Raw genomic sequence first — 12,230 nt, forward strand, 5'->3', positions numbered from 1 at the left:
TACCGTATCACCCACCTCCAGCAGTCAGGCCAACATACTGTATGTGGCGAGATGTTTTGATTTCTAGCGTCAGGGCCTTCCGTTTACACAGATCACTAGTGCTCACTGGTTTGGACAACTTTTGAACATCAAAGTTCACAAACCAAGAGATTTCATATTTCTTTTCAGTGGTGTGTACTTCACCTATGAGTCCACGTTCGAAACGTACCCTCGAGAGCTGACGTTAGACAATCGAGGCCCACGCCGGTTTATCTCCACCTCTCCGGCGTACGCAGGTGTCGTTGTCGAGCGCGACCTCGTGCGTCGCATAAACGTCAGTAATAGACCAATCGGTGCGTCACTTTGAGCTAATTGACACAAAAAGCAGCAAATTAGCCGGCGTCTAGCAAATGGGTTGGGACCAATCAGAGAGCATGTACCCAAAATAACACCTCTTCTTGTTCAGCACCCTAAGTCGAAGGAAAGCTGTGTTGCCTCTCAATGGAGGAAAGTGCTACATTTGCCACTCTTGTATAATATTAGCCACATCTCGCTGGCCTCGTTTGCCTTCACCAACGACCGGACTCGTCTGCGTTTAACGTAGGGGAACAAAAGTGGCATCAAACATGCGTAAAAATCAAGGCCATCCAAGCAGGGAACCACCGAGAAAGGACTTAACGCCGCTCATCTGAGGCCAATCTCCAGTTATTTTTTGTTGGTCAAATCAGGAAACACAACTCAGCTAGCTAGCTAACGTTAGCTCCGGCGATAACACCTTCACACCAACGGAGAGGCCAAGAGGATCATCAAGATTGGATCCGAACGACGGGAAAACGTGCTAAAGTAAGTGTGTGTACGCGCGCGCCAGCGCTGTTAGCTGGAGTTTGATAAGCTAGGATTTGATGTTAGCATTAGCACGCTAGCTAGCCAACATTAGCGTCTGTCAACACTCGAGCAATGGAGGTTTTTCCCTACTAGTTTGGCTCGTTATTTACGTGTTATGTAGTTAAATCAGCATGCGGTCATCTATTTTAAGATAAGTATTTTTTAATCGTCTCGTCGCCTCATTCATGTTTGCCAAACCGTCAACTTGTGTCAGCGGCCTAGCAAGGCAGGCCTGCCTTGTCCTGGCGTCTGTAGAATAAAAAACCCGAAGCTATTACCTGAAGTTTCCAAGTGAACTCTCCGTAATAAACACAACGACGCATTTTCTTTTGTAAATTAAAGCTCCTTTTAACTAACGTATAAACAGTTGTGGCTCAAATCGACTTGTCCCCCCCGTTGTGCTTCACTGCTGGTCCTCCCTCCCAAATGAGCCATATACACAGAGCCATGTCAGAAATTAGAACATTGTGTAAAAGTTCATTTTCTTCCGTAATATCATTACAAAAACGTTCATATGTCCTAGATTTATTACACAACTGAATTTGTTCAAGCCTTTCATGTTTAAAATCTTGATGTGTATAGTGTTTAGTTCGTGAAAACCAAACATCCATGATTTTATCAAAACAATTAAGAAAATGGGATGTATAATTACAAAAATTTCAATCCACTGAAAATTATGTTTGATTACTGTAGCCAATACTTGGTTGCGGCTGCTTTTGCGCACATCACTGCTTTATTTGTGTCTGGCTTGGAGACAATCATCCTGTGGCACTGTTAGGTGTTACGGATGGCGTCCTTGAGCTCATCTCTGTTGTTGGGTCTGATGCTACTCATCTTCTTCTTCACACGACATCAGGTCAATTTGCAGGCCAGTCCAGCACAGCAAAACCATTGTCAGTAAACCAGGTCATGTAGGAATATGAAGGTTTTCAGCAGAAGGAAGCATGGGGTGCTGCTGGATCTCCTGGTAGACAGCTGCGTTGACTCTGCACTTGATAAAACAGAGTGGACCAACACCAGTGGATGACATGGCACCCCAAATCATCACGGACTGAGGAAACTTCACAATGGACATTAGGCAGCTTCTGTCCTGTGCCTCTCCAGTCCTCCTTAAGACCCTCGGACCTTGATTTCCAAATGAGACATTTGCTTTTCGTCAGGGAACAGGACCTTGGACCACCGGTCAACAGTCCCAATTCTTTTTATCAAAGCCTAGAAGTCAGATGTTTTTCTTAATTTTATTTGCAAACTGAGTAATTAGCAAACTGATTACTTAGTGACCGAGTTTTCTTGAGCTGTATGCTATAAAAATCTAAATTGAGGTTTTGAATAGTTTACTGCATGCACCATGAACCTAGAATATATGAAGGTTTCAAAATGTGACATTTTTGACATGGCTGTGTGGTGTTATAACGTGGCGGCTGTGACGGTTAAAGTTGTCATTGACTTGTCAGTGGTTGGCTACCTAGCTTAACATTGCTAAGATTACGCTAGCAAGTACACACACAACAAAGTACATTACCTGCACAATATTGGATACACTCAAATCATCGCTGTGGTTGTTATTGTGGTTCTGTTCGGCAGTATTAACACAATTTGGACCCAATTGAGCAGGACTTGGTAAAGACATTTTTTAATACAACAGTCATACTGGATGTGGATGGAAAGCTCCTCTTACAGGTCCATAAAGAAGCTTCAATGAATCAAAGGTCCATTTTCTTAGTCAGTCAATCCACAAGCAAATATGCGAAACAAAACTAATACTAACATTAAAAAACTGGACTTAAATAAACAGTTTATTTTCATATATAGCCATAAAGAGCCAGAAGGAGGGAGGAGGAATGCAAAAAAATGAACCCAAAACAAAATGCTGTTTGACCTTTGGTTTCAAAGGTCAAAGTGCCTGATTGAGTCTCAGTCTTCTGACTATATTTGACAACTGCCGTCCAATCATTGAACAGCTTTTATTGTGTACTGTTCAAGGCAAGGAGTAGTGTACAGTACTTGTTGTTGTTGGTCACTATGAAGCTGCAATAGGGGACAATAAGCTGAGGGTAGCCATAAAAACCTAAAAAGTGACACAAAACACCGCGACTGTGAATGAGGTAAGAGGTGTCCTGGTCCGGTATTTATATCAGATATCGGGCTCATATCGGCACAAAAAAGGGTGTCATATGATATTGGCCTGTATCTGATATTTCCAATATTGACATTCCGATATAAGCGGTTCATTCTAGACTCCGCCCCACCATGTCTGTCCAGCACCAACCGGGTAGAACCCACCTGATCATAACAACAGCATGTGCCCACGTTTCATGCATGAAGTCGTAGTGATATCGGCCATGTGTGTGCAGGCAAATACAGGTGTTGTTTACAAGAACTTCCTGTATACAAGGCTAGTTATCGCGTGAACATCTGCCCTCGCTAGCGCGGCATCCGCAGCCAGAGTGGATGCTTGCCACCGTGCCAACCGGCGTCAGCGTGAGTGGCACTTAACGCCAAACCAGGCTGGATCAGAGAGGGAGAACGTCCTTGGAGCAAACACGCATCAAGAAACACAAACTCTCTCTTGGTACTTCCTGACATGTCTGTGAATTACATGAAAGAGCTACTCGTGATGTCGACAGGCGCAGTTTGTGATCGTGAAAGCATGTGTGTGATTGAGCGTGAGTTATAATAGTAATTATTACATTAGTTAGTATTGTTGTAAAATCCTGTTTTTATTGTCATTTTTATCTTTGTGACATTTTGAATTACCATACACACTTTTATTTCGTTAAGCCTGGACTTAACTTTCGTTAAGCCTGATGCTGGAATAAGCCACAGATCACGCTCTCGCTTGCAGTTAGTGTAGAACTGTGTGGCACGGCTTTTAACAGGATCCAAAAAAGGTTAGGCTTTTATGGCGTCCCTCAGGGTTGGGCATGTGTACTGTACCTTGTGCTGGCCAGATACTGCCATTGTGCAAGGACAAAAGATGCTGATAAAACATGGAGGGTTGTATGTTGACACATGCTAACAGCTGTGCAGCAGTCGTGTGAGTGAAGGCGTTGCAAAGTTGGCTGGAATCAAAATACTTTCAGTGGCTTGATGGCTGTAGTATTTAGTTTCTGCTACATTGGCCTCAATAGAAGGCCTGCATTAGCTCTGTTTCTCGAATAGTGGGGTGGGCCCGAGAGGCAGGGGGTTCAGTGTTAGTGCAGAACTGCCAATATGTACAAATTTATCGTACTCGGCATGCAATTTGACTCTTGCATACGTAATTCTAGGCTTCACTGCGCTCCAGTTTCTACAGTACAGAGTAATAAATAATGTCAGTTTCTCAATAGTATTTCAAACTGAGGGGGTTTGAAAACATTTCTGTCCCCCAGAAGGGGCATGACAGAAAATAAGAGAACCACTGCTATAGCATACGATCTTTGAGGTGGGCAAGAAAAGGGTGTGGTCAAGTGTGCTAATGTAAAATGATAACACATGGTCAGTTAAGGCCAAGCTGCCTGCCTAGCGTTGTTGACCACAACTTCAAGGAAAATTACACTTTATTTTCACAGATTAGTGAAGTTAACAAATGTCGTTTTCTGTTGTGTTCGTCTTCTGTACTTCCAAGCTAGGACATAGTCCTTTCTGTTTTGACTGTAGAGGTCTGTGCTCTGCTGGGTAGCGTTCCTGTTCCATGCTCAAAAACCTATTTTCTGACAAACATGTCTGCAATACTATTCACTTACTGTTAAGCCTTATCCAACGTGGTACAAAGGACTGCACTGTTATTCCTTTGGAGACCTTTTCATGGTGCAGTACCTTCTTGAAGGATGTCACAGACACACTGGTTGGCTTCCTTCAGTCTTAACGAAATAATGATGCCCTTCATCCTGTGACTCTTTTCACAGAATAATCCAAATGACGTATCTGCCTTTCTGCAACAGATATCCAGACAGGATTCAATTGCCATTTTAAGTTTGGAGACACGGAGTGATGACATTTTATCTTATGAGATGAGAATTCTTATTGAAAGGCTTCAATCTCCACTTTCTTGGTAGCTGCTTGACTCATCTTAGCGGTGGCGCTGACGCCTTGATATCAATAGCTAGACAAGGAATCACAACAATGCTCACGGCATGTGAAGATTCATTCATTCATTTTCTACCGCTTATTTTCCCTTATCATCCCAGCTGTCTTCGGTCGAGAGGCGGGGTACACCCTGGACTGGTGGCCAGCCAATCCCAGGGCACATATAGACAAACAACCATTCCCACCCACATTCATACCTGTGATACAATTTGGAGTGGCCAATTAACCTAGCATGTTTTTGGAATGGGGGAGGAAACCGCAGTACCCGGAGAAAAGCCACGCATGCACGGGGAGAACATGCAAACTCCACACAGAGATGGCCGAGGGTGGAATTGAACTCATGTCTCCTAGTTGTGAGGTCTGCGCACGAACCACTCGTCCGCCATGCAGCCCTTCACCAGTATAAAGCTATCCTATCCAACAAGTTATTTACAATTTTTTAAAGTGCGTTAAACAAATGCCGGTACCGAGTCCATCGTCCTCAGGCACCAGTGAGTAAAGTTGATTGTTGCTTCTGTTGTAATACCCTCCATAACACCCTGTGATGCTAGCAGTCAGCCACACGACAAAGGTGGTTGTTGGTGTGTGGAAGTTGGGAGCCAGCAGAACTAACTAGCCACCAAAATACTTGGAATTTACCTTTTGTGTGTTTGTGTGTTTGAGCGCTCCTCTGCTCAAGAGCAGTCTCTCTGCAGCGTTATGTAATCCCCACCCGACCTTCTACTTCCCTCTCCGTCAGTGGTTTTTGGCAGACACGTGCGTCTGAGAGTTGAGAGGGTTGGGGGGTGTTGCTTTTCAGCAATGATCACATTGTGGGTGACGTTCTGTGGGCTAAGCGGTTGGTTTGTATGATGTATGTTGGGTTTTTTTTGCGTGTTTGTTTTGACAACAGCTTGTCAAGTTAGAAAGTGTTAGTCTTAGCATGTGATCTCCCACCCCAGATCTGCCACTGCTTTAAAGGCCGGATGATGCAATTCCTCTTTCTGCTCTCTTCCAGGCGACCGAGTGTGTGTGTGTGTGTGTGTGGGGGGGGGGGGGGGGTTGTTGCTGAATGAAGCTAAGCCTTGATGTTTGCACTGCAGGGTGGGTGGTTGCTAGGCGATGACAGCATGTTTGTTTTATTTTTAGCCAGAATCACTGTTGGTGAACATACCAGATTTCTACGCTCTCGCTTGTCACACACACACACACACACACACCCACAACACACACACACACACACACACTTGCAGGCACACTTTCTCAGGATACCAGACAGATCTAGGCGACGTCTCAGTAGCTGCTGGGATTTGTGGAGGGTTTCTCGTTCAACAATCATGTCACACAGGCTAATAGGAGCGTGTGCGCATGACCCACTGTCCCGCCCCGCACATGAAATTCAAACCGGCCTAATGTATTTATAGAGTGTCTCCTCACACGCTGACAATGACGCCACACACATTCCTCTGAAAGCAGTTGTAGTCACTCCTTAGCAGCCTTTTTTGGGCACATGGCGTGTGGGACGTAATACACAGGCAGAAAATCAATATCTTAGTGTGAATCTGATTTCTATTGCTTTTTCTATTGATTCCATGATCTCATGAGTGCTACAGCGCTTGCCTTATGCAAATTTGGGCTGTAACTTCATATTTTTTATATACTGGTATACAGTTAGTTTTCCATTGATAAGAACATTACTTATACCGATACAAATGATATAAACAAGCCAAGTTGATCAATCAAATGCTGTCATCGAGAGAAGCAACGTTGGTGTGTGGAAGTATTTACTCAGTAGACCACTCAATCATGGCACAAAATCATTATAAACACTGAACAGTTTGGTTGGCCGAATCGTCTCTTCCAGAGCGTGAATGGAAGCTAGCAGGGGTCAGCTTGTGTGGTTGTGTGTGCGTGACTCGGATTCGATTAGTATATTAGTATCATGATGATGACATGACATGCAAGTTCTGAGAGCAGAACACGAGACGGACACACGCCCACACACACTGACATGGTAGCATTTTACCGAGCTTTGGGTGGAAAGAGATTGGCTTGTTGGAAATTTGTATGCAGGGCTGAAAGGAAAATGACATTGATTTTGAGAAGAAACCAGATATCTACCCAAACACACTAAAGTCGGCCAGATAGATGCAGCCACGACACAACTAGCTAGCTATATTCATCTCAATACGGTAACCCTCCCGCCGCCCAGATTCCATCCCAACTCACCACCTGACAGGTGGAACTTTCACTCTGCTGACGCTCCAGTGGGGTGTCCTATTTCCTGCCAGGTCTAGTAATGGTATTAGCTGCCTGTCTTGGCAAGAGGCTTTACAGACGCAGCGTAATCCTCCACCTCACGCTTCCTCCTCCTGCGATCCTTGTCTTCTTGTCAGGAACTCTGGCTCTCACTGTGCGTTAAGTCATTAAAAGCACTCCATCACTTATTACCGTACGAGAAGCAGTTTAGTCCCACTGAACTGCTGACACACACACAAACCGCCCCCCCAGATGATTTTTAGAGGGGTTGTTTGAATGGATACTTGTGTAATGATTCAGGTTTAATATGTGATGCATTCATTGTGTTAAGGTAACTCATCTCTGTCCTCTTCAGCTGTAGGCAGCAATGGGTGCGTTTCTGGACAAGCCGAAGACTGAGAAGCACAGTGCACACGGCGAAGGCAATGGCCTTCACTACGGCCTGAGCTCCATGCAGGGCTGGCGGGTGGAGATGGAGGATGCCCACACGGCCGTGGTAGGCCTCCCCCATGGACTCACCGACTGGTCCTTCTTTGCCGTCTACGACGGCCATGCAGGCTCCCGAGTGGCCAACTACTGTTCCGGCCACCTGCTGGAACACATCCTGTCGGGGGGAGCAGAGTTCGGGTCCGGGCCTGGCTCCGTGGAGGGCGTGAAGGACGGCATCCGTGCAGGTTTCCTGAAAATCGACGAGTACATGCGCAGCTTCTCTGACCTGCGGCAGGGCTTGGACCGCAGTGGATCGACGGCCGTTTGCGTGCTGCTCAGCCCTACCCACCTCTACTTCATTAACTGCGGGGACTCTCGGGCTGTGCTAAGCCGAGACAGCAAAGTGGGCTTCTCCACCCAGGACCACAAACCCTGCAACCCTCGAGAAAAGGAGCGAATCCAGAAGGCCGGTGGCTCAGTCATGATCCAAAGGGTAAACGGCTCCCTGGCCGTATCCCGGGCCCTGGGGGACTATGACTACAAATGTGTGGATGGTAAGGGACCCACGGAGCAGCTGGTGAGCCCGGAGCCTGAAGTGTGTGTGCTAGAGCGGGCTGTTGAAGGCGATGAGTTTGTGGTGCTGGCGTGCGACGGGATCTGGGACGTCATGTCCAACGAGGAGCTGTGTGAGTTTGTGCACTCGCGTCTTCTGGTGTGCGACGACCTGGAGAAAGTGTGTAACTCGGTGGTGGACACCTGCTTGCACAAGGTAAGCTCTGCTCATTCACACGTCTAATGCTAGCGGGGATTGCTGCAGAGTAAAAGGAGCAAGGTTCCGCCTCCTGCCAAATTTAGTACAACAAAACATCTGCTTCCCTGCAACTCAACTACCTTAAGGAGTAGGACTTGTTTGCATCAAGCACACTGTGTTGACATGCTAATAGTTCAAAGTGAACCTCAGGCGACACCACCTTTTACTGGTTAAATTGTCAGCTTTGTTTTCATTTTGTTGTGTAAAATGCACGTGCCGTTAGTTGTCTTTTGCATCTTTCCCAACTGTGTAAATGTGATTGTGTTTGCTGTGTCGCCCGTCACGCTGCAGGGCAGCAGAGATAACATGAGCGTCGTCTTGGTGTGTTTACCCGGCGCTCCTAAGATCTCAGAGGAGGCTGTAAAGAAAGAGGAGGAATTAGACAAATACCTGGAGGCCCGCGTTGAGGGTCAGAGACAACTCCCCCTTCACCTACCCAGGTTATGGCAGCGCGATGCCCTCATCCGTTTCCTCTTGTCTTTTCAGAGCTCCTTGCAAATTGCGGCGAGGCCGGGACCCCAGACCTGCTGTCTGTGCTGAGGAGCATCACCACAGAGAACATCCCCAACCTTCCACCGGGTGGCGGCCTGGCGAGCAAGTAAGCACATGAGTGTGTCAAGTCTGCTGTGTGTTGTTGCTAAGGGAGCTGGCGTGTGTGTTGCAGACGCAGCGTGATTGAGGCGGTGTACAACAAGTTGAACCCTCACAAAGAAGAAGAAGGGGTGAGTCCACCTTTTTTTTTTATTCCCTTCACCTTTGAGCCATGCATCCCACTCACAATAGCACACACACACCTCCATCAGCCAACTCTGTGTGTGCGTGTGTTTGTATCCATCTGAACTCGTGTTCCATGTTGGACAGTAACGAACGTGTGCTTTGTCTGACAAAAATCCCAAAGTGCAAAGTCTGGTCAATCAAGTGTGGCCAAAGAGAAGTCGCGGCGAAGGCATTCAGCATTTTGAAGGCTCTGTGTGTATTTTGTCTAGTTCGTCTGGTCTTGACTGGCAGGCCTCCTCTCTGAGCAAATTTGGCGAAGGGTAGAGGGTTGAGGCAGCGCTGGCGCGGCGTTGCAGCGGCGGCGAGAATGCCCCTGGCTCTGTCACGCTAATGTGTGCTCGATGTTTGTGAATGTGTGTGTCTGTGGAGCGTGCCTGCAGAGTCTGACCCCTGGCGTGTCACCTCAGGCCTGTGCGGGGGGAGAGGAGGAGAGTGAGGAGGGAGGTAGCACGGCGGCACATCTGTTGGAGGCGCTGCGGCAGTTCCGCCTGCACCACCGGGGGCAGTATCGAGCGGTGCTGGAGGAGTCCCTGGGCACCTACCAACTGCGTCCCGAGGAAGGGAGGACATCTGAGGAAGGCGGCGACGGCAACGATGATAACTGGGAGCAATCCGCCTCCCCTCCCTCTCCCCGCTCGCCCCCGCCCTCACCCATCGCCGCAGGGTCAGAGGCCTGCCAAGATGTGCTCACTCCCGATTCTGATCCTTCCTTTTGACTGAGCAGCCCATCCTTCTGCCACCCCTTCCCCTCCACCGCCAAATGTCTTGATTGACAGACACCCCCCCTCCCGTCTGCTTCTCCATCACAGAACTTGAAGAGACACACCGTCTTCGCTCCATCGTGATCTGAACAATGCCGGCCTGTCTGCTCAAGTTCTACCTTACTTACACCGCCTTTGCGACTCCAAGCAGCCATTTTTTCAACATGGCCCCATCAGCTGAAGCTGCTAATGCAAAATAGAGCCTTGGCGTAACAGTATTCTCTCTCTGGCTCTGCCCCCCCCCCAAACCCCGTCCTCCCATCACACTCCCTGTACCACCCTGGCAACTCCGGCGTCCTCCTACCCTGCACTTGCCCAACAGACGGGACAAGGAGGGGACTCTCAGAACAAGATTTTCTTCCACTTTTTAACTTGGAACATACTCTTTTTGTGTGTCGTGTGCTTGTGTGTTTGTGTTCTTATGCATGGTTGTGTGCGAGTGTTGAGCAGATGACCAATCTTGGCTACTGAGCGTATTCTCTGCTTTAGTAACTGTTAGTACCAATCCCAGTTTGTTTGGGGGGTGTTTTCCACAGCACATTTAGGTGTTCAGGTTGAGGTACAAAAAAAAAAGAAAAAGTAATTAGTGCCATCTTGAAGTTTCAGTGGGAGTAATATTTCACATAATGGCCAACAAGCTAGCGTTTATTATGACAGCCGAAGCACTTAAGTAATGTAATGCTTAACACTGTGTGTGTGTGTATGTGTGTGTGTGTGTGTGTGTGTGTGTGTGTGTGTGTGGTTACATGGGGCCAAATCAGTCTTGCAAAGGTATACAAATAAAAATAGATACAGGTATTGTGATATGTCCGTTTGTGTGTGTTTGTGTCTCTCACTGTAATCTGCCTTCAATCATTAACCTCCATCACCGTCCTCATCATCCACTGACGTGCAGGGTTCGTAAATAACACAACACAATCAAGTATGAATAACGTCGCAGTTACGCACACGACCAAATGTTCTTAAGACCCTCATGATGCTAGGTGAGTCATCATCAGAGCTTCTGGTTTCCCCGCGTTTGCAACTAGTAGCGGAGCAAATGTAAATAACTCCCCTTCTCCCCATCTCTTTTTACCCACCTAGTGTGCTGGTGAACTGGAAGACCCCTGGTAGCCACGGCAACCACCCGCATCCCCTCTCTGTGCTTGAGTGCATCTGCTCGGAGGAGGAGGAGGAGGAGGAATGTGTCTCTCCATTGCGCCATGTTCTTTCTCTACTTAAAAGGGGGGACTTGTGTATGTTGGAGTGTATGTTGGTTGTGTGTGTGTTATTGGAGCAGTGGGGACAACAATATGCACACACGTCTCTAAGTAGGAGGGGGGTGTCAAGATTTTATGAACTGAAGCATTGTGATGGTAGAGATCATTTTTACCATTTATGCTGGGGTTTTTTTTTTTTTGAATGTCGACGCCTGACTTCACAATGACATGAGGTGTGTGTGTGTGTGTGTGTGTGTGTGTGTGTTGTAAAGAATGGTCAAGAGAAGATGGTGGATAAAGACTTTAAATTCTTCTCCTGGACTTTTTTTTTTAAGGGGGGTCCCCTTACACACACCCCCTTTCCGCAAACTTACACACGCACACCCGGACGCAGCACCAATACTGTACTGTATGTGATGTGCCACCCTCACAGGCCGTGATGCATGAGGAAATGGACAGTCATTGATTGACACTGACTGCCCCCGTCTCGCCGGTCCCACCCCTCCGAATGACCTCGGGACTCTGATTGGCTCCCTTTGTCTTTGTGTCGTCATGGTGATGATAATCATAACAGAAGAAAGGAAGAGAATGGACCTCTTTGGGATAGGAAGGGGTGAGTGTAGTATCACTGGTTGGACTCTTTTTTTTGAGTGGTGGAGTGTCTGGGGGGGCTTCCTCACCCCAACCCACCCACCCACCACATTTGGAAGTGCACATTGCGGCATGTTCTGTCCCCCCACCCCTTCCTTTTTTTTTTTTAATGTTGTCCATGAGGTTACTCTTAGCTGCTCACTTAGAGTGAGTCAAGTCGTCGTTTTAATAATCCGGTTGTTTCTGGTTCACGTTTGTATTGCTGTTGTTTGTTTGCACTCACATTTGATTACAGAAAGCGTCTATATATGAAATAAAACAACAAATATAGCCGGCTGTGGACAAGGTGCAGCTCCTTTTCTGAAGAAGGAAGAAAAATCGGACAGCAACGCGAAGTGCTGTGGGTTTTCAAAATAAAAGGCGTGACATCGAGGTCAGTGCTGCCTTTGCCTTCTTATTAACGTTAAAGTGGCAGGTATTGTTGGCATTTTG

At 47.2% G+C, this 12,230-nt stretch overlaps 1 protein-coding gene across 3 annotated transcripts; it reads left to right on the forward strand.

The window, feature by feature from the left end:
- Positions 1 to 409: 409 nt before the first annotated feature.
- Positions 410 to 12,170, forward strand: ppm1bb (protein phosphatase, Mg2+/Mn2+ dependent, 1Bb). 3 transcript variants are annotated; one of them, XM_058062386.1, is made up of 6 exons: positions 410 to 822; positions 7,526 to 8,368; positions 8,702 to 8,819; positions 8,897 to 9,008; positions 9,075 to 9,132; positions 9,595 to 10,712. In XM_058062386.1, the coding sequence occupies exons 2-6, from the start codon at positions 7,538 to 7,540 to the stop codon at positions 9,901 to 9,903; spliced, it is 1,428 nt and encodes a 475-aa protein (XP_057918369.1). In that variant the 5' UTR covers positions 410 to 822; positions 7,526 to 7,537; the 3' UTR covers positions 9,904 to 10,712. The 3 variants fall into 3 exon arrangements, with proteins under 3 accessions (XP_057918369.1, XP_057918370.1, XP_057918371.1); XM_058062387.1 differs by having other exon boundaries at positions 412 to 822; positions 9,997 to 10,712; XM_058062388.1 differs by lacking the exon at positions 9,595 to 10,712 and adding an exon at positions 11,032 to 12,170 and having other exon boundaries at positions 413 to 822.
- The last annotated feature ends 60 nt before the right edge of the window (positions 12,171 to 12,230 follow it).

This window comes from Doryrhamphus excisus, chromosome 22 (assembly GCF_030265055.1).
Source record: "Doryrhamphus excisus isolate RoL2022-K1 chromosome 22, RoL_Dexc_1.0, whole genome shotgun sequence".
NCBI classification, from domain to species: Eukaryota; Metazoa; Chordata; class Actinopteri; order Syngnathiformes; family Syngnathidae; genus Doryrhamphus; species Doryrhamphus excisus.